This window comes from Nuphar pumila, chromosome 11 (assembly GCF_984573655.1).
Source record: "Nuphar pumila chromosome 11, dmNupPumi1.hap1.1, whole genome shotgun sequence".
Classification (NCBI taxonomy): domain Eukaryota; kingdom Viridiplantae; phylum Streptophyta; class Magnoliopsida; order Nymphaeales; family Nymphaeaceae; genus Nuphar; species Nuphar pumila.
The window spans coordinates 2,920,934-2,941,496 of NC_143259.1; the positions used below are offsets into that span (position 1 = coordinate 2,920,934).

A 20,563-nucleotide genomic window follows, 5' to 3' on the forward strand; every position below is an offset into this window, starting at 1 on the left:
CTACTCTTTTGAGGAAGCTGTCCGTCTGGATCCGATCATGCAGAATCAACCAAGCTAAGAACCAAGAACGTGGAGTTGAGTCTTTAGCCCATAACAAATACTCATGGCAGTCAGTCAGCTCCAGGAGAAAGAAGAGATCGATAAAGAGATTTGGTGTAGAAAGTGCCGCTATGCATAATTGTTCGATGCAAAAGCTGGGCGGCAGGGTCGGGATCACCCTCATTCATGAGGACGAAAGACATGACTTTAAGCCACATGCGATACATGTGCGAAATAGGAAGTTTGTGATGACGATGATAAAAAAGAATGACTAAGGGAGCCATATTTAGCATGCAGTAAGGGAGCGCACAGATTGCTAGGACGGTGCATCATTCAACATTGCTTCACGACAAGAGCAATACTTCTACGTCTCGGGGCAAGAATCCCCAGACCCGCTATACACCTAAGGAGCAGCAGAGAATTCCAACCCACCATATGACACTTAGTCTGAGGATGATAGCCAAACCAGAGAAAATCCACCATCAAATGGGAGAATTTCTTCTCTATGCCCACGGGCATTAAGAACATAGACATAAGGAATTCCGGGATAGAGGATAAGACGTACTTAATGAGGGTAAGCCTACCTGTGATGGAAAGGTAGGAAGTCTGTCAGGAGAAAATTTTGGTTTGGACTTTTTGAAGAGTGGTATTCCAAGCGATTGAGGGGATGCACGTAAGTTGCAAAGGGAGACCCATATAGGAAATAGGAGGATCCTAAGTAGTGCAGCCAAAAATCTGCTGCCCAATGACCAACAAGGAAGGGGGGCATTGAACATGGACATGCAACATTTACTGTTGTTCAGAGATAAACCCGACAGAGAGAAAAAAAATTGAAGGATGAGCTTGAATCTCAATATTTGCTGCATGAAGGCACGACCGAAGAGGATCATATCGTCAGCGCAGGTAAGAATATGATGGAGCAATTCCTGGATGCTGAGGGAATCAATAAAGTCAAAATCCTCAGCCCTCTTGAACAAAACCACGAGGCCCTCAGCAACGATGTTAAATAACAAAGGAAAAAGAGGGCAGTCTTGCCGAATATCGTGCCCAAGCTTGAACTGCGAGCCTCTAACTCTGATGATCTTAATCATAGAATAAACATTTAAAACCAGTTTGCGCACTCATCGAGAGAAATGGTGACCGATACCAAAGTTGTCAAGCATATGGAATAAGAAAGGCCAATGAACCGAGTCGAAGGTTTTATGGAAGTCGAGCTTGAGAGAGAAAAAAGGTTGGCCACTGATATTCAAAGAGTGCAGGACTTTCGAGGCCAGGATGAAGGAGTGATGAATCCCCCTAAGGGGGATAAAAGCGAATTGAGAATCTGAGAAAATTTGAGAATCGACGGCTCTGAGCCTGTTAGTCAAAACCTTACCAATAATGTGGTAGAGCCCCTCCTAAAACCGAAATAGGACGGAATATCGAGATATCAGAGGATGCCCCATCCTTAGGGATGAGAGAGACAATGGCTAAGTGTGCATGGACCGACAACCGACAATTGCAATAAAACTCAGCGAAGACTTTGATAGCGTCATTCTTAGTGCAGGACCAAAAGATACGGAAGAAGTCCACGGGAAAGCCGTTGAAGCCAGGAGCTTTCCAACCTGACAGGTCCTTAATAGTAAAAAAGATCTCATCGTCAGCGAATGAAGATTGCACAGATCTGGATTGGGCTAGGTCAATAGTCCGAATAAAGAGAGGACCAATAGAACCACCGACGGAGGACTGGGCAACATAAAGGGCCTTGAAGTAGAGATAAACTGCGGGGATGACATTATCGACAGAATAGGTTACTCCCTCAATGGAGATATAAGGGATAACGTGCCTCCTATGCCTGTGCGAAGCGAAGGAGTAAAAAAATCTGGTATTGCTGTCACCAGCAGCAAGCCAATGCACTCTTGATCGCTGCTTTCATCGAATTTCATTCTTGATCCGCCAGGATTGCAAAAGTAGAGAAAGCTCAGCCGATCTGGCTTTTAAGCTTTGAATAGAGGAATAAAAAAGGGAGTCCAAGAAAGACAAAGAGTGATGAACGACAAACAACTCTTGTTCCCAGGCATCTAGTTGCTGAAATTTGCTGATGCTATTAGATCGAAGCCAAGCTTTTATGTCGCGAGACAGGCGGAAGAGCTTCACAAGGCAACGAGCGACAACTCTAACCACATTGAAAGAACTGTTCCATGAATGGAAGACCACATATTCGAAATCTGTCTCCTTCAGCTACCAATGTTCAAAGATGAAAGACCTAGTAGAGGAAAACCCTTCCCCCCAACGAGTAATGACTTGACTATGGTCAGAGACAGAAGGAAGAAGAAAAAAGCAGGTGATATCGGGAAGGATCACCAAAAGATCTGGGGAGACGAGCACATGGTCTAGCAGTCTGCAACATGGACGAGATTATCTATTAGACCACGAGAAAGCGTCACCGACGAGAGGAACAGGGTAGAGCTGGTGCAGTTTGACAAAATCCTTAAAACCATGCATAGATGCTGATGGAGAAACGGGAAGGTTGGAATCATGGATGGACAACAAACAATTAAAGTCCCCTATAAGAAAGTACAACTCCCCAAAAGAACCAAGAACCCTGCTCAAATCAGTCTAAAAAGTAGAGCGAAGGTGGGGACAGTTGAGACCGTAGACAAAAATGACCACAACATGGGAGACCCCTGCTTTCAAGGGGAGGGCAAACGATAGGGAGAACATGCCTTCTTCAACTTGGGAGATACCCAGAGAAGGCTTACCGAGGATAAGAAGGCCACCGGTGTAGTGGACTGCGAGCTTAAAAAAGAAATCGGCCCCTCTCCAAATTTTGAAAACAATAGAGCGAGAAACCGTAGCCATTTTGGTTTCGCATAGGGCAATGAAATCTGGTTTTTCTTGGCAAATTCAGCTTGCCAAGAACAAACGCTTGTCAGGACAGTTCAGTCCTATGATATTCCAACAAAACACCTTCATAGCTGGAAGCCAACAAAACTCTGAGGGGTGCGAGCTCTCGCAAAATGCCTAAGCGAATAATCAGCAAGGGAGGCCGAGCATTGCAGGAAGTGACAGTGCCCACGACGGGCAGAACAGTAGCCCCTCAGGAAGGAAACAACTCCAACACTTGGTGAAGAGGATGAAGAGGCAGATGAGCAACCAAGAATGGTCTCCGCTTGGAGAGCCACATAGGAAGGCAGAAGGTCAGAGATCGCAACAACAAAAACTAGCATGACGTCAAAAATATGAATGAGCTGCAGCTGAGGAAGAGAGACTTCGAGCAGTCGGGCAACGTCATCCACGTCGATGCCCAGAGGAGAGTAAGGATGACTGAGCCGTATAGGTGGGTGAGCACCCACAGGGAAAGAAACGCTAGAGGAAGCAATGTCGGGCTCGTAAGGTGAACCTTGATCGACCGACATAAATGAAGAAGGGGCAACAAAATACAAAAACTGCAAAGGGGGGCGAAGAAGAACCTGCATGGTGATCACCATGCTATTGGAGGCGTGACAGGTAATGGTATTGAAAATCATCACATGAACTGGGCCATCAAAAGACCTGCATGGAAAAAGGATTAGGAGTGAATCCCAACATTGAGACTTACGAAGGTTGCACACGACTCCAGAAGCAATCGAAAAACCTTGCAAAATGGAGGCCTGGAGGAGAGCATGGGCTAATGATGGCCCAACGGCTCTAAGAGAGGGAAATAAGAAGACTTAAGCCTAAGAGAGCGAGCAGGTGGTAGGCTGCTGAGCAGGAGAGCCATCATCAAAAGGCGAGAACCCAAAAGCCTCGAGAACGCCAACCACATAGACTCTTAGCGGCTGAGAGGAGCGATAACCAAGAAACCTCCAGAGCGAAAAAAAGAGCGAGGGCGGATACCAAAGCAAATGAAAATCGATAATACCACCAACCACACCATGAGCCGCCAAAGCACCTCGAGAAGAGGCGACAAGACATAAATGCAAAGAAGATTGAGGACGCTAAGAGATCCCTTGCAAACCATGAGCATTGAGAGACTAAAGAAGAGAAAACGACTTTTCAAAAAAGCAATCATCGACTGTAAAAATTTCAATGCACTTGAGAGCATCAATCCGAGATAGAGATGGCGGCTGAGAGGAGTAGGAACCGAAGAGAACACCCGACAAGCGGGAGCTACCACCGAAAAAAGCTGTTGACGAAGAAAGACCCACTGAAGACCGCATGAAGGATTTTTCGGTGAACGACATTGGCAATACAGGCGATTGGCAGGTCGAAACCCAGAAAGAACCGATTTTGAGAGAGAGAGAGAGAGAGAGAGAGAGAGCAATTCTCATCCATGAGAAAGCTGGCTCCTACAGGTAAACACTCATTTGCAAGGCAACCACCAACAACCAACAGACCACATTAAATTATCATCACCAAACATCATCCACTTACAACCAAACCCCACTTTTCAACCGTCCATTATTGTTTTCCCAACAACATACCAAATACCAAAACCTATCATTTACACATAAAACACATCCTTTATCCTTCAAGTGCAAAAGGAAAATTGGAAAATAACGTTAGGAAAGGCGAACCCATTCGAAGAGCTTCACTAGAACCAACACAACTTGAAACATAGTGACCAAACCGCCAGTTTTATTTGGCGCCCTGAAAAAAACACAGGGTTGTTTAAAGGAAACCATAACCCTCTTCAGTAGACGGGAATGTCCACACCCATTCCACCCAGCTGTTCAACCCCACCACCTGAGCAACTACCCCCTATTCCCTTGATCGAGCTTGCCCGTGGCAACTTTCGCAAACCTAGCTTAGCTCCTGAGTGACTCCATAGCCACATGAAGGAGAGACTCTCCAGTGCTGCTTGACCGGCAAACTGAACTCTGCACACAAAGCTCACATCTGCGCACATGTCATTCCCAACTATTCCAGTGGAACCACCACTGCTGTCATTGTAACCGTCGAGGTCAGATTCTGTGACCATGACTATCGACCCATCATCCACCAGTATGGCTCGACTGGCTGGGATCTTTGGTACAACTTGAAGTGAATTTGTAGAAGGAACTGTCAGCTGGTCGTGAGGATTTCTCTTCTCTATCATCATCATCATCATCATCTTGTAATATTCCTGGACAGCCTGCAATCAACATAACAGTGAATGGAATGACAAAGAGGGCCTGACATAACCACTTTGCCACTAAATACAATATTATCCAAAAATCATGGCCTGCTAACATTTCATATCAAAGCCAACAACATAAAACACAAATCCAACAAGGCCAAAAACGGGGGCAAGCAGGGCCATAAGTTCCAAACTTGGTAGACATTGAGAACAATTATAAGCTATGTCCCAGGGACTCGGCCAACTGGGTGCCGCACCCACGTCGACGTGATGCGATGCGGGTGCACATGCGGGTGCGGCACCCGATGCGGTCAACGCATCCAGGGTCATTTATGTTCAACTTTTGAACTTTATATATATATATATATATATATATATATATATATATATATATATATATTTGTCACACCCCCTGCATGCACCCAAGTTTTTTGAAAGTGCCGCACCCCCACACCCGCACCCATGTGACAGATTATAAGTCAAACAAGACTTGCTAATAGCCTGAGCCTAGAGTCAGGTAAGGACTCAGAGCCTGGTTGGACTACATATCTATCGGTTTCTAACTCTTAACTCATTTTTTATGAAGATAGCAAAATGAGTATCTGCCACTGGCAAGCAGCTAAAAGAACCCGAGGCCTGCTTGACTGCACATTTTCATATGTTTTCATTCCATTTTTTCTAAACAAAATCTAGAAACTTCATGTCACAGACCAGGTAACATAGAACAATGGTGGTACTTCGCCCCCGACCAGCTTTACAGTGGACATATGTCATTTTTCCACGAGATGCATTCTCTTCATGGCAAGAGCAGTAAAAAGATGGAGTTAAAATCACAAAGATAGAAGTTGCGTCTCTATGGGATGGGAAAGATTTAAATTTCACTCCATGTAAAAAGCTTCAGCAATACTAGTTTCTTTAGGTGATTAGAGCAGATAAATTGATGACAAGGCAGTGAGTGAAAATTTTTACTTAAGAGTTTGGTTGGCCACACATATTTAATCTTTTGTAATACCCTTAAGTACATGTAGCCAAGTTCCTTGGTGGGGATTTAGTGAATGCCAAAACAACGACAAGGCAAGGTATGATAGACACCAAGATGTGTTTCGATATCGCCCACATTTTTCAATGTTCTGAATGATCATGAAATTAGCCAAAAAGAAAACTATTTTTTTCCCAAAAAAACATATCCCCTAAATATTCCCAAGAAAGAGAAAACAACGTGTGATTCTTTAAAAGGTTAACATCTATACTCGGGAAGAATAGTTACCAATATTGGTTTCAGCAATATCGATGAGGTATATTTTATTGGAAAATTTAACCTGTTTTTCCTAAAAAACTTGTGGGTTTTTTAAATAAATAAGAATAAAACAAAATTTTAAAAATCAACAAATTTGTTCAGAAAACTGAATTTAAAAAGCAACAAATATTACAATAATATTATGATATTTCAACTGTATTTTTTGAAAAATAGTGATATTAATCCATGTGGGCTTTTTAAAAAAAAACATGTTAAACATATAAGGGAATACAAACAGGAGTTAAAAATGGAGTATTCATGTCACATAGATCACCATTTCAAGTTAAGTGAAAACTAACTTTTGGATCACAAAGGGGTATAAGGATAGCTTGGCCACATCTGAATAACTAAGGCACACACAAGGATCTCAAAGATAATCTCAAGAAATTTAGTAGGCTACAATACAAGGTGCCTTAGGAAACATAACTAGTACTCAGCCAAGAAATTAAAAGTTCACTTTTACAACTTTAATGCAGCATTGCAAATTGATAAGAGGAGCCCGATAAAGATGCAGCCACAGTCGACAATTCTTCAAAGTGGTTATTCTTTATTAGTTGGTTTTAATTGTAATGCAAAGAAACGTGGTGTTGATTTGCTGGAAAATCTGTTATATGCAAAGAAGACAACAGACAGATGGACATGTATCACCAACCAAAAGTTATAAAGATAAAAGCAATACAGATAGAAGAACAACTTACTATGAATGAAGTCCACAGCTTGGCGTATGTCAGAAAAAGATGGAGCAAATAAATAATCTCTTGTAGGAATCATTAGGTGGTCAATGCCATGAATCTGAAATTTGAAGTACATAGAAACTAATTAGGAAAAACACAAATTAACTCCAAGCAATGAAACATGATATAAGATGGCAGAACATAACTAACACACATTTGAAAACCCAAATGAGTAAAAGCATTTATGAGAAGACGGAATATGAATACTTATTAATTCACATGAAGACAGATGGCATTGTGTGGAATAAGCTAAACTCACTTGATACAAGGAAGTAGAAACCAGGGTTTCATAAGGCTCATTGACTGTGATCACTCCCTGAACACCCAGTTGCTTTAAGCGAGGAACATCCTTAGGAAATGGAACAGCACCTAAAAGTACAAACTGAAATTTGAACTATTAGCAGCAGGTAGACAAAAATCAGGTGCAGTAAGCAATAAGAATCTGGCCTTAGATGAGGGATAATGCAATATAATTACTAAGGAATACATAACATCCAAATTGATAAATGATAATATTAAAAGCAGCTGATCATAACAAAGTTCTGTCCCTTTCACACTGTCATACGATCAACAACTATCTGCAAAGACAAATAACTTGAGAATAAGTCCATTCTCCTAACTATACATTTCAACTTTCAAGCATACTTTTTTCTTAGGACATATGTTTAACACTTGAAACATAGCCATGTACATTAAAAGGCTGCAGTTTTTCACATAATTTTCAATCTGTTTGTATTTCTTCCACTGTATCAAGAAAATCTTAAGAACATAGAAAAGTGACAAAAACTGGAAAGCAGCAAAGAACAAAGGAAAAATATTTTTATAGTCATGATAATGTTGCAACATTAGACAACGAAGATCAATTATGAACAACAAAAAATATGACCAAATTAGAAAATGCCTTCAAGATTGGTGACTATGATTTTGTAAAGAGCATTCACAGGATGATGTTTTCCTCAAAGGAGATCTTGAATTTATAAATGGCAATGATTTTAAAAAGACGACTCACAAGAAAATATTTTCTCAGAGCAGACCTTGAATTTACATAGACAAGCTGAAGAAAAAGGAGTGTAACAGAGGAATGGATACTAGGAAATTCTAGTTTTGGAAATGGGAGTCTCACATTAAAATATCTAATAATGAATAAATAGTTACACTGTTTCCTAGACATAACCCCTTACATCACCTCCATAGCTTCAGAGAATAAGTGCTAGATCACTATGAAAAGCTGCATTGGCAATTACCAATTCCAATGACAACTAATGGACGGTAGAATCTCTACGAACAGCACAAACCTTTAACATACAAAATTATTAATCTCAATAATTATTTTCTCTCTCACAGGTGAGGAAAGTGATTCTACTTTTCAAGTAATGCTACAAACCAAATCTTTATTGTAAACTAAGATAATGCAGCACATGAATAAAAGGCAAAAAAAATGTATTTATATGTTAGCAATGGTACTTATGCATGCATAATTAGAATGTTAACAAGGAAACACTGTAGCTATCATACACTTAAATTGCTCAAAGAAAAAAAAAAGAGTTTCTTTTGAAGACAAACCTCATTAACCTTGTCCCACCAACGGAACTCTGGTTGAATCTTATTTCAGAAGATGTTATACAGGAGAGTTGGATAGAACAAAACACGAGCTCCGGCTCCAATCAAGACCCTTTTGGCACTTGATTGACTAATCACATTATTTGAAATGTACAATACTGGCTTGCCATCACAATGATCCAGCACATTCTCTTCCTCCAGTTCTTCGATGTACATGCTTCCGGCTAAGGAAGGAAAACTTTCTGAATTTGAAACTCCTCAAAATTATGGCTTCCTATCACCACATGTTTGAACAACCTCCAAATTAAAGTCGGGAAGGGAGAAAATTGTTGGGTTTCCCTCCTTTGTGGGTTCCATTGGTTCGTTGCACATTCTGTATCGCTGCAAAATTCTAAGCACGACGCTTGAACTTCTCAAGGATGATTTGGAGTATTCGCTGGATAGCGATTTGTAGAAGTCCTCTTAGCTGAATGACGATTCAATTGTTTAGAGTTTGAGGTTCAGCGATTTGTTGATGACGATTTGTGGTGAGTGCCTTCAACTGCATAGCGATTTGTGATTAGCATTATGTGCTTCAGCCGGATGACGATTTGTGGTATCGCTGCATAGCAATTTGTGATAAGGCGCTTTAGGCGCATCGTAAGTGGTGCAAGACGTTTAGTCTTCCACATTAAATGTGGGTCTCGTCCTCTATTTAAGGGATGTATGAGAGAGATTAGAGAGTAGCGCAGCAGAGCAAAAAAATAGAAGAGAGAGAAAAACTCTTTTAGAACACCGAAAGAGTGTGGAGAGAACAAAGCAAGAAGTGTTGTTACACTTCTTTCAGGACAACCTCGTGGAGCTAGTTCTTCAGATCATTCGTTGTTTGTTCTTTGTTCTTCAGTGAGGTACATCCTCTTTGTTCATTTTGTTACACCTTAGTATGTTTGTAAGGTGTATGCCTTTTGGCTACTTTGTAATCTTTGTTTGAAGATAGTGGAAAGTGTTGGCCTGTCGGTCGCCGTGAACGTACCTCATCTTGAGGGAACCACGTAAATCTTTACGTGTTTTTGGTTTTGTATTTTCTTTCACTGTTATCGTTGTATTGTCTCCATCGATTCAGACTTGTCAGAAAAGCCAGGTTTTTTCCCAACAGAATCATGCTCCTGAACTGCCTACACTAGTATTTTGCACATGTTGCTCTGATAAGGTGTTGGGGGGCCACAGCTATATCTTATTCCCTCAAGTGAGGGGAGCATCAACATGTGCAGTTGTGCAGTTGGGAACAAATTCCATTCCACTGGAAAAACATTCACTTGGTGGGGTTTTAGACTTCTGCCCCCTACCCCTTAAAAGTCAAGTGTGATGTGGGGGCACTACCATCTCTCTCTATCTCTCTCTCTCTCTCTCTCTCGCTCTAAGGTTATTGCCAAAGTTATTGTAGGATCTGGATCCCAAAAGTAGCTTAGGATCCACTTCCTGGTACACGCTCATTGATGTGATCTATCGTGCATTTCACCAAATAAAACACATATATTGAATCATTTAACCGTTGAGAGCTATCAATTGAGGGCAGAATGCACTAAAATTTCATGATTGGCAAAATCATGTCTCACATCAGAACTACTCAATCTAAAGTGCGATTTTCAGTTAATCATGTTCAACTTATTTGTGGGGGCTAGAGTGAGTAGTAAAACTCACAACCATGATTTTTCTGTTAGAGAGTAAGTTGCAATATGTTCAAGCTACTTTCGTTCATTTGACTCCCAAATGCATGTTGGACATGGTTCATTTACATGCATTTAATCAAATAGTTTTTGGGCAAAAACCCATTTTTTTAATTATAAGATTTTTTTGTGCATTATAGGCCATTGATTTTTGAAGCTCTTGAAAACCCCAAATAGGTATTGTAATTGCACGATACAAATTGCACTAAGTAAATTATGTAGATCACATTGTAGAACTTTGGATACACAAAGTATGAGAAAAAAAGAAAAAAACGAGAAAAAGAGTAGGTGCCTGACCCTTTTTGTGCCTACGGCTTGCCTATCGAGCTTGGATAGGTGTGTTCAGGTTGTTTTTTAAAATCTGACCCTACATATGTGTTCTGCATGATCAATTTACTAGAAAACCACACTTGGATCATGTTTTTTTTTTAGAAAAATGATTTTAAGCATTGATTATTTTTTGAAAGATCCAAAAGTTGATTCCCACAAAATCAAGTAGATCACATTTGTACGATCAGATTTTAGAAAAAAATAGAAACAATCTTTCCAAAGCTTAGTAGGCACAAAAAAGCGTCATGCACCTACCCCTTATTATATATATGAGAACTACATATTAGGCCTCATTTCTCTTCTGCCTTGTTCCACTCCATAGCTTTTAAGTGTTTTATGATAGATCTGAACTTTTAAACGTGTTTAGCATGCTCAATTTAGTGGGAATCGGCCCTTGGATCATGTTTTTTACACAAAAAGATATTTTTATGATGAAAAAAAACTGGTACCTTCATAGCCATTCATTTTGGATCATCGGAAAAACCTGTATACAGGTCAAATTTAGGCAAAATCCAAAAGCCAGTTCCCACTAAACAAAACCTATCGATCACATCTAAGATATTAGACGTGATAAAAAATACTTAAAACTATGATTTTTGAAGGGGCCTAATGAGATCTAATTAAAAAGGGGGCTTAAGGAATGCATTACTCTCTCTCTCTCTCTCTTTCTCTCTCTCTGTATATATATATATATAGGTGAATATTGGCTACTAATGAAGGTATGCAATTAATAAGTAAAAATATCTCTTTTCTTCAAATTTTTTTGTAGACAAATGTTACGGATGCAATTTACATGGTTTGTTTAGTAGAAAACTTGGTTTGAATCATGTGATTATAACAAGTAATTAGGTTTTTAAAGAGGTACAAAATTCAACAGTCCACAATATGCCAAAATTTCATAACTCAAAAGTTCACATTTTTACATAAGATAAAGCACGATCTTGATCCTGAACAAACAAACCATGCTCCATGCAGTTATATTGAGTCAATAGGACTACGACTACTACTTGCACCTATGATTTCTAGCTCATTAGTTCCTTACCTTCATCAGTAGCAAATACATTCCTTATATGGGTATATATACTTTGTTACCATCAAGGGTACTATACTGTCTACTTGCCTCATTGCTTTTCTAATGTTTTGCATTTGATATTTTGTGAATTTAACCGTGTAGATGTGATCACCATGGTCATTTTAGTAGAAAACATGCGTTAGATCAAGTGTTTTTAGTGTACAAACAAGTTTTTAAATGAATATAAAAATCAATAGCACATAAACCACTAAAACTTTCATCCCCAAAAAAAAGAGTAAAAGTTCAAAGCAAAATCCAAAGCATGTGATCTAATAAAACGAAGATGACAAATACATCTAGATGGTTAAGATTGAGTAGATAATGCCTGCAACCATGTCTTTCTATTGGATAGTACGGTCCCTGCCCCAACCAGATCGAGGTTTGAGTGAGTTTCTATCCTAAATAAATCGCTCCACTAATCCTTTTGAAACTACTAGATAAGTCCAGATTTTCTCTTAACAATTGGACCCTGTCCAAGTTGGATAAAAACCTGGTCCAGTCAACATCCATATGCATACAGTATATTCATTGGCATATATTTCTATTATTCTATCAATATTAACTAGGGATGGCAGTGGAACGGGGAAACAGGGCCCCACCCCACCTTGCCTTATTTGGATCGGGGATGGAGGACATGAAATGGGGATGGAGGTTAAAATCAAAACCGGTGCGGGAATGGAGTTACGCTTTCTCCCACCCCGCCCCGTCCCCATCCTGATCCCTGCCTGTTACCGATCCTTCTTTACGGATGACAATGGATCGAAGGAAAATGGGGCCCCGCCCCACCTTGCCCCGTTTGGACCGGGGATGGAGGGCAGGATTTTGAAACAGGGTGGGGCTGGAGAGCTTGTCCCCTGCCATCTGTAATATTAACGATGACATATTGACATGCCTCCTAGGGGTCCGGGGCCGTTAGGGTTCCTCGTGATAAAAAGATATCCATTTCCTTTGGTTAGCCTCAATTTTCTGTCTCATTAAAGCAACCTATAAAAGTAAAGGTGTAACGGGTGGGGTTTGGTTTGGATCCAGGTACAACCATACCCAGACCTAATTTGAGATGATATAATCGGGTCTAAACTCAGGTTCAATTAGACCCACCATAAGAAAAAAAGTACCCAGATTTTATAAGGATTACATGAACCAGAGACCCCGACCATACCTTGTAAATGATTTTTAATCTTTTTTATATTAAAAATTTGTGGATCTTAGTCAAAAAGAGCCTGTGTCTGGTATGAATTTTACAAACCATACTGGGCTTCATATATTAATCGGACCCTTCGATTCGGACCTGGATTCTAATCAAACCTTCTTATTTATCACCAAATCCTGACCCTACAGGGTTTGGTGCGGGTCTAGTCCGGGTCAAACCCCACCCGTTGAGACCCCTAAAAAGAAGAAAGAAATCCAAACGCGTTTGTTGCACGCTGGCTCAACAGAACGCAGAGTTGCGTGGAAGTGTGTGTCCCACAATGAGATCCCAACTTTGGCTTCATGCCTCTTTTTCTTTTGCTCATATTTCCAATTCTACTGGTATGCGCAAAAAAAAAAAAAAAAATAGACCTATTTGGTAGTTTCTTGTTCCATTTCTTGTGGAGTGAAATTCTCAAGAAAATGGGCCTCTTTCTCTCGTTTTGAGCTGAAACAAACGCCACTTAAAAGGCAAAACTCAAGGAAGGAAGATTATCCATGTTTGCAACGGAACTCATAAATTTCATCTTTAAAAAAAAGTAAAAAAATAAAACCAAGCAGTATGTAGACACATTCATGTCTCTATCGTAATTATGATGTATGATATGGTTTTGGACTTTGGTGGTGGCTCAATTGTGAGTTCCAATATGGCATGTTATTTCCCAATTTCAAGGCTCACATTGAGAGTATGCATTTGGCACTAAAAAACCAAATCTTAGCTATGCCAAATCCAGAATTGGGGAGCCTTGGAATTTGCAAGTCTCATGGCTGTTTGGGAGATTGTATTTGGCGACCAGCTGGAGTTTGCATTTTTGGCAACTATCAGCTCCCAAACAGCCAATGCAAACTAAAGGGAAGTTGAGAAGGGAGATAAAAAGAGAGAGGACCTTGAGGCTACCAAATTGCATCCCATATTGAGATTTATCATATCCAAGCTCCCACACATTGGTGGATGTTGGAGATTCCGCAAATGCCTACCAATACTCACCAACTACGCATTCCCAAACAGAGCCGAAGCTTCCAAGCAAAGGATGCACCGAAACGGATATGTCTAATACAGCTAAATGGCACAAAAAGCACACTTTTGAAAGATGGCTGATCTGATAAACAATATCATGGTCACTTTCACCAGTTCATAAGCTGCAAATGATAGCATTTGGACAAAGATATCTGCCCACACTACCACCATTCCACTGCCAAAGGATATTTTTCTGGCTGTGAAACAAGAATCCAGAAGACTACCACACACTCTTCATGCAGGGAAGTTAAGACAGTAAAAACCTCTAAAAACTGGTTTTAAATATGAGAAGAGGCCTTATAAGAATTGCAAGGTCATACAACTAAAGTTCATAAATTCAACAAAAATAAAGTAAAAGGAGAAATGAAACATAGCAGCAGTTCAAGCTTCAAGGGCACAATCCTACAATTCTTAACTGTCTACATTTTTGCTATTAATTAGATGATTCTTGAATAATTCAAGATTGTTGTGGAACATTTTGACAATCAACTGAGTATAACCAAAGAAGAATGCAATTCCATTGCATCTGTTTATGAGTGTCATGTAGTTGAAGTTGATCTGGTCATTTTGTTCTGACCACTAGCTCTCTTGATAGAGTCTATCCTCTGAAGTCTGATCTGTTCTCTGAACTTAGCTATGAACTCATCGGCCTTCTTATCAACTTCATCGGCGTCGATCTCGGTCTCTGCTACAGGCTTTGATCTAACAGCTTCAGTATGAGCATGTTTGTTATTTTCATTCTTTCCCTCCTCTTCCTCCTCCTCTTCGTCATCATCAGTGTCTGCTACTTCTTCGACTCGTGCCTTCAGTTCATCGATCTTTTCTTTTGCCTTCCTCCAGTTTCTCTGGTACTCTTCATACAGTTCTATCGGAGGCGGCGGTGGGGGCTGGAAATTGGATTTCCTCAGGTTTTTCTCTACCATCACTTCTGCCTCTCTGTTTTTCTTCTCTGTTTTCCCTGCAACCGAAGACTCTGTTCTTGCTTCACTCTTAATTTCCTTATTTTGCCTCTGTGCCTTGTCTACCATTACATACTCACAGTCTCTATTCTTTCTTACAGAGTTATCCACCTTCCTTGGTTCAGACTCTCTCCTGCTGCTTCTCTCTCTTCTCTCATCTCCAGCGCCATTATCGTCTCTGCTTCTGGAATTCGAACTCTCGGATTTTCTAAACGTTCTTACGGATTTTGCAACTGGGGAACCTTCAAATGATGCTGAATGCATCAAGTTTCTATGCAGACTTTTGTTCTCGGTAGTAAATTCATTAACAGAGGAAGACATACCATCCATGGGAGCAGAAACAGTGGCGCGCACAGAGTTGTCTGCAGTTTTTGGAACTGAAGCAGGCCTTGGTGTTGGTGAAACAGAATGCGAAGGCGAAACCGACGGGGAAGGAGTCGACGAGGAGTTTGGCCTAGACGACCAGGGAATCGGTGAGCTGAATGCGGTAGCTTCGAATCTCTCAGACTCAGAAACAGAGGATGGCATAGTGCCTACAGGAGGAAGGCCTATATCTCCCTTCAACTCTAACCTTCCTGACCTTGATCGCCATGGAATTGGGGAAGGCAAAACCACATTTTTCTTAGGATTGTCATCCAAACTAGACACCCCAATTCCTCGTTTTTCATTTCTGATACCGTCACTAGTTCGCGCATTTGCAGACACAGGAACATAGCTTTGCCTAGAAATACCTGGAACCCTATGAACAGAAGCAATCGGATCTGAGTCCGGCAGACCAGACTTCAAGCTCCTGACAGGGAGGAACAGAGGTCTATCATGGCGGTCGCGATCTTCGTCGGCCACCATGACCATCGGCTCGCAAGGAGAATACAGAGAGCTCCATGTCTGAACCTTACTGGTATCAGAGTAGGGCGAGCTATCGATCTCGCTGTCGAAAACCGGCGAGACATGAAGGATTTTCGATACGTAATTCTGCGTCGAATCGACCTGAGCCTGGATTTCCTTCTCTGTTTTGTCCCGGCGACGGCTCAAGAGGCCGTAGGAGAGTGCAACTCCGATCAAAACCAGGCGCAGGAACTCCCACCCTCTGTTGAAGATGGTGTGGTTGGTGAATTCAGGTGGCTGTGAGAGGCAAAACGGTAGCAGTGCAGTTACTATGGCTATGAATGCACCTTTGAGAAGGAAGCTAGAGTACCTACTCTGGTTCTGTTGGGTCTCTGAAACAAACCGTTGGGCAGGTAAGTCTGGTGTATGGGGAGGGAAATCTAGCCGTTGGGTGGTTTGGAAAGAGGCGGCCATGAAACAGAAACTTTGAGGGATTGGAGTTGCAGAGAGAAAAGGAAAGGAAAGTGGGGGGTAATTGGAGATGAAGAAATCTTAAGGGGGAAGGATATGGATAGGAAAAAACAAAGGGAAAAGCTTGGGTGGTCAATCCATCACACAATTCAAAATTCCAATCTCTGTCATCTGCATGTTTGAAAAATTTTCCATGCCCAATCTACCCTTTAACTTTACAAGGAAAATAAGTATTGGTGCCATTAGACATTCCTCAAGCAACTTAAGGGTTTAATGTTATAAAGAAATGTGATCAAGTAATAATGAAACGTGTTAATAAAAAGTCTGGTGAAACTCATAGGTGCAAGTTGTTTAAATTCAATTTGACATCGCATGGATTCAGCTGATCAATTTATCAGGGATCAACTTTTAGGTCATGTTATTATGATAAAACAATACCTTTTCTTAGGTAGCAAAATTTTGGTGTATTTAAGACCTTTAAATTTTCACTAAAAAAAAGTTGCTCACTGGTCAAAATACTGGTGATCTATACACCGATCCCACTAAATGGGTCATGTGGATCACATCTGTTAAGGTTAGTTTCGCTAAAAAAGAAAACACCAATGAGTTGAGATATTGCTCATTTTAACTCATTGATACTGCCGAACAGGTTATTCCAATTTTTTACTTTTAGGAGGCCTCACATTATTGAAATTATTGAAAAGAATTTCGTATTTCTGAGAGGAATAAAATATTTCTGGAGAGAAATTGAGATGTTTCAGCAACGCTTTGAAGTCCATTCTGATATCGTTGTAGGAGCCTACAAGATTGAGAAACCCATGGTTAATTAAGGAATAAGGAGCAACTTTACTTAACCGGAATCATTCCCACCTTTGTGGGTATGCAATTAACTCAACTCATCAGCATTAGGCTCTAAGCTTTGATATTCATTTTGGGATGTTATAAAAAGGGGTATCTAGTGATGTTTATGAAGGTAATATATTGGTATGGATGATTCTGGACTCTTATGCACAAATGGCATCCAAGTAAATTTTATGCCAAACTAGGGCATGCTGGTAGAGAGGCCTAGTCATTGATTCCTGCTTTGGGAAGCCTACTCTTGCTTTTGGGGGTGGGGTTGAAGAGTCTGTGTGAATGCTTTTCACTTCTTTACATTAAAATGATAGCTTTAATGTTTACTTGTGGGTGTTTTTGATGCGCTTAAGAACTACTCAGACTTGAATTTGGAATTCATATTCTGGGCACTTCAATTTTTTTCTCCCACACAAAAGTAAAATGCACCATAGTAATGGATTTTTCCTTTCCTTTTTTTGGTTTCTAAATCCATCTCCTTAATTTAAAATTTGATCCCATTCCATACATTTCATTTATTTAAATGAAATCATCAATCCAACCAAGCCAAAGGGACTCGGGGTTTATAGAATTAGAAAGATAAATATGCTTGTTGTTGTTGTTGTGGGATATCAACATGGTGGTACTTTTAAATTCCTCAAACTCATCCATAGATTCTTACATTGATTCTTTATCTTCTACATTTTAATAAGTTTGGTAGCTCATCTATTTACTGCTTTCTCATCTTTTCTTCCACTTAGACTGAGAGAAAGGATGAGAATTGTTGGGAGTAGTGCATATGGCTTTATTCTTGGAGCATGTTATGGAAAATGTCCAGCCTTTTCTTTACGCTTTTACGAAAAAAAAAAGGCCTCTATTCATAGCTTTTGTGCTTTTTTTTATGATTTAAAAAAATTACTGATATTCTCCTCATATTTTCTCAAATGTGATAGAAAAACCTATACTATCCCAAGAAATTGCCCCTTCAAAATATTGTTGAGATCGATATTGGTAGCCATGACAAGTACGTGCATGTGTATGTGTGTGTGTGTGCATGCGTGCATCCCTTTTTGGGTGTCAGGTAGGGGTGGGTATGGGCCCAGCCTGGCCCACTAATTGATTGGGCCGGTCTGTTGGGAAAACCCTGGCCCATGGCTTGCCCGTTAGGCCCCATGGGTCTAATCAGGCCGAGTTGGGCCTATTATATATATATGGGCCAAGCCAGGCCGCTGCTAGGCCAAAAGCTCGATTCAGGTCAAGCTTGGGCCTAATTTAGGCTCAAGTCTGGCCCGCGAGTTGCTTGGCTTGATGTTCACCCCTAGTATGAGGTGGGTGGGGGGGGGGGGGGGAGGTGCAAGTGGTTTTATGTTTGGTATACCCTTGAGCGTACCACTTGATTTTCGATCCTTTTTAGAAAGATCAATGCTATAGGGACCCCTTAAAAGTAGGGATGCACACGAGCCGAGCCTGGGTTGTTCAAACTCGGCTTGGTTCAAAATACATTTATCAAAGCTCGACTTGAGCTCAGAGCTGAGCTTGAATGACATTGTCTAGACTCAATATGTTGTGGTACATTTTAGCAGTTTGAGAGATACAAAAAAATAGGGTCAAACGGCTAAATCAAGTAAGAGCGGTTAGGACCCAATAAGCGTTTTAGATATAGTTTTATTTCAAAGGTTCTAGAGACACCTAGGGACACGTGTAAGTGTATGAGATATGACCTAAACACAGAGAGAGGATACTGAATTGGTTTAGGAAATTCAGGTATTTTGGTCACCCGGCAAGATGCGTTTTCAAGTTTCAGGATCTAGAAAATCAATGAAAGCTAATCTAAGGCCAAGGAGAGTGTATAGGGGTACCTTCGAGGTCTGTAGTAGGCTGAAATAAAGTTTTTCACGTTCTAAAACTTGGACACACAATCTGAAACTCAGAGAGACCACTCAGCTTGCCAAGAAGGCAAACGGTCCATGTAAAACCTGTGAAATTTTTTAGAAATATTTAATAAATAAAAGAGGATTTTACTATGATTTTTGAATTGTTAACTGTTCATAACCGAATAAGGATCTAAAATATTAATTCAAGCAAATTTAGAGGCTTCAAGGAATTTAAAACTTGCAATTTAAAGTCCATTTGAATTTGGATTGTTGGATCTGGATCTCAGAAAGATCCAAAATTCATTATCAAAGGTAGGTGGATCCAGTATTTGGATTTGGATCACAAAAAAATCTGAAATCCATTAAAGAAAATAATTAGGATTGGTATTTGAATCTGGATCGTAAGAGGATCCAAAATCTACTTTGAATTTGGATAATGTATAAGATTGATTCAAATAGAATTTGATCCAATATGGTTCATAGGCTGATCAAGTGTTCATTTTATGATTTCAGAATATTCATCTAGGGTCTTTGACCATTGTGCGTAGGTGATGGATCAGCATGTAGGATCATGCTGGAACACACATCATTATGTGCATCAATCCCCCCACCCCCCACCCTTAATCGGTGCCATCGATGGCATAATGTGTGTATAAATCGAAGCCTCATTGTGTGCGTGTGATTCGATTTAAACAAAAGAACCAAATGTAAAAGGTTTGATTTTTTTTATGAACTGTCAATATTGTATGATGTTAGTGAGATTCGAATATCTAAATAAATTATGGTACATGACTGTTATTCCATTATGTTAAATTGTCCACGTTTGATTGAATTATTTTCTTCTTATGGTATCAAATTGAATCAAATGCCATGATTTATTTTTCTTGTATTTGGGTTCAAGAAAATGCATTTATGGTCTCAGATCTGTGTAGTATATATATATATATATATATATATATATATATATATATATATATATATATATATATATATATATATATATATATATATATATATAGTAGAGCTTAAGGTGCTTGTGATTAGGGGTGGGACTGGGGTCGGGTTGGCGGGTCAGCATACCTCAACACGAACCCGACCCGTTTATTAAACGGGTCAGCTGTGGCAAACACAAACCCGACCCATTTATTAAACGAGTAACTCGACACAACCCGGTTAACCCGTTTAATAAACGAGCTGGGTCGGGTAAATGGGTTGGCAGGTTAGCAGGCGGGTTGGCGGGCGGGTCGGGGTCGGGTAAATGGGTTGGCGGGCGGGTTGGCGGGTCGGGTTCAGGTAAACGGGTTGACCCACCCGCCTAACGACTTTATTAAACGGATCAGCCGGGTTGGCATACCCCTAACACGAACCCGACCCGTTTAATAAACGGGTTAGGCGGGTCGACCCGTTTATGACACGAACCCGTTTAAGCCAAACCCAAACCCGCCTAAGAGGCGGGTTGGCGGGTCGTGTCAGGTTTTGCCACCCCTACTTGTGATACATGCTTGATGAGGTTTTCTGCTCTTCTGGTATCTTTTTTTGCAGTTTAGATCCCATAAATGTATTGGGCATAGTTTATTTA

The 20,563-nt window shown here is 40.4% G+C and overlaps 1 protein-coding gene and 1 pseudogene across 1 annotated transcript; both read right to left on the reverse strand.

The window, feature by feature from the left end:
• Nucleotides 1-4,693: 4,693 nt before the first annotated feature.
• Nucleotides 4,694-8,926, reverse strand: LOC149821636 (phosphatidylglycerophosphate phosphatase PTPMT2-like; annotated as a pseudogene).
• A 5,503-nt stretch (nucleotides 8,927-14,429) lies between these two features.
• On the reverse strand, nucleotides 14,430-16,316 carry LOC149821637 (uncharacterized). Its single transcript, XM_089981097.1, has 2 exons — nucleotides 15,307-16,316; nucleotides 14,430-15,225 (listed from the first exon to the last, which is right to left on the reverse strand). The coding sequence occupies exons 1-2, from the start codon at nucleotides 16,280-16,282 to the stop codon at nucleotides 14,564-14,566; spliced, it is 1,638 nt and encodes a 545-aa protein (XP_089837223.1). The 5' UTR covers nucleotides 16,283-16,316; the 3' UTR covers nucleotides 14,430-14,563.
• Between the last annotated feature and the right edge of the window lie 4,247 nt (nucleotides 16,317-20,563).

Bases quoted from the DNA above. Each gene is read 5' to 3' on its own strand.
- LOC149821637 (XM_089981097.1), bottom strand. From the start codon at position 16,282: ATGGCCGCCTCTTTCCAAACCACCCAACGGCTAGATTTCCCTCCCCAT. The intron at 15,226-15,306 runs GTATGTCTTCCT...CATCATTTGAAG, and splicing joins TGTTTCTGCTCCCATGGATG to GTTCCCCAGTTGCAAAATCC.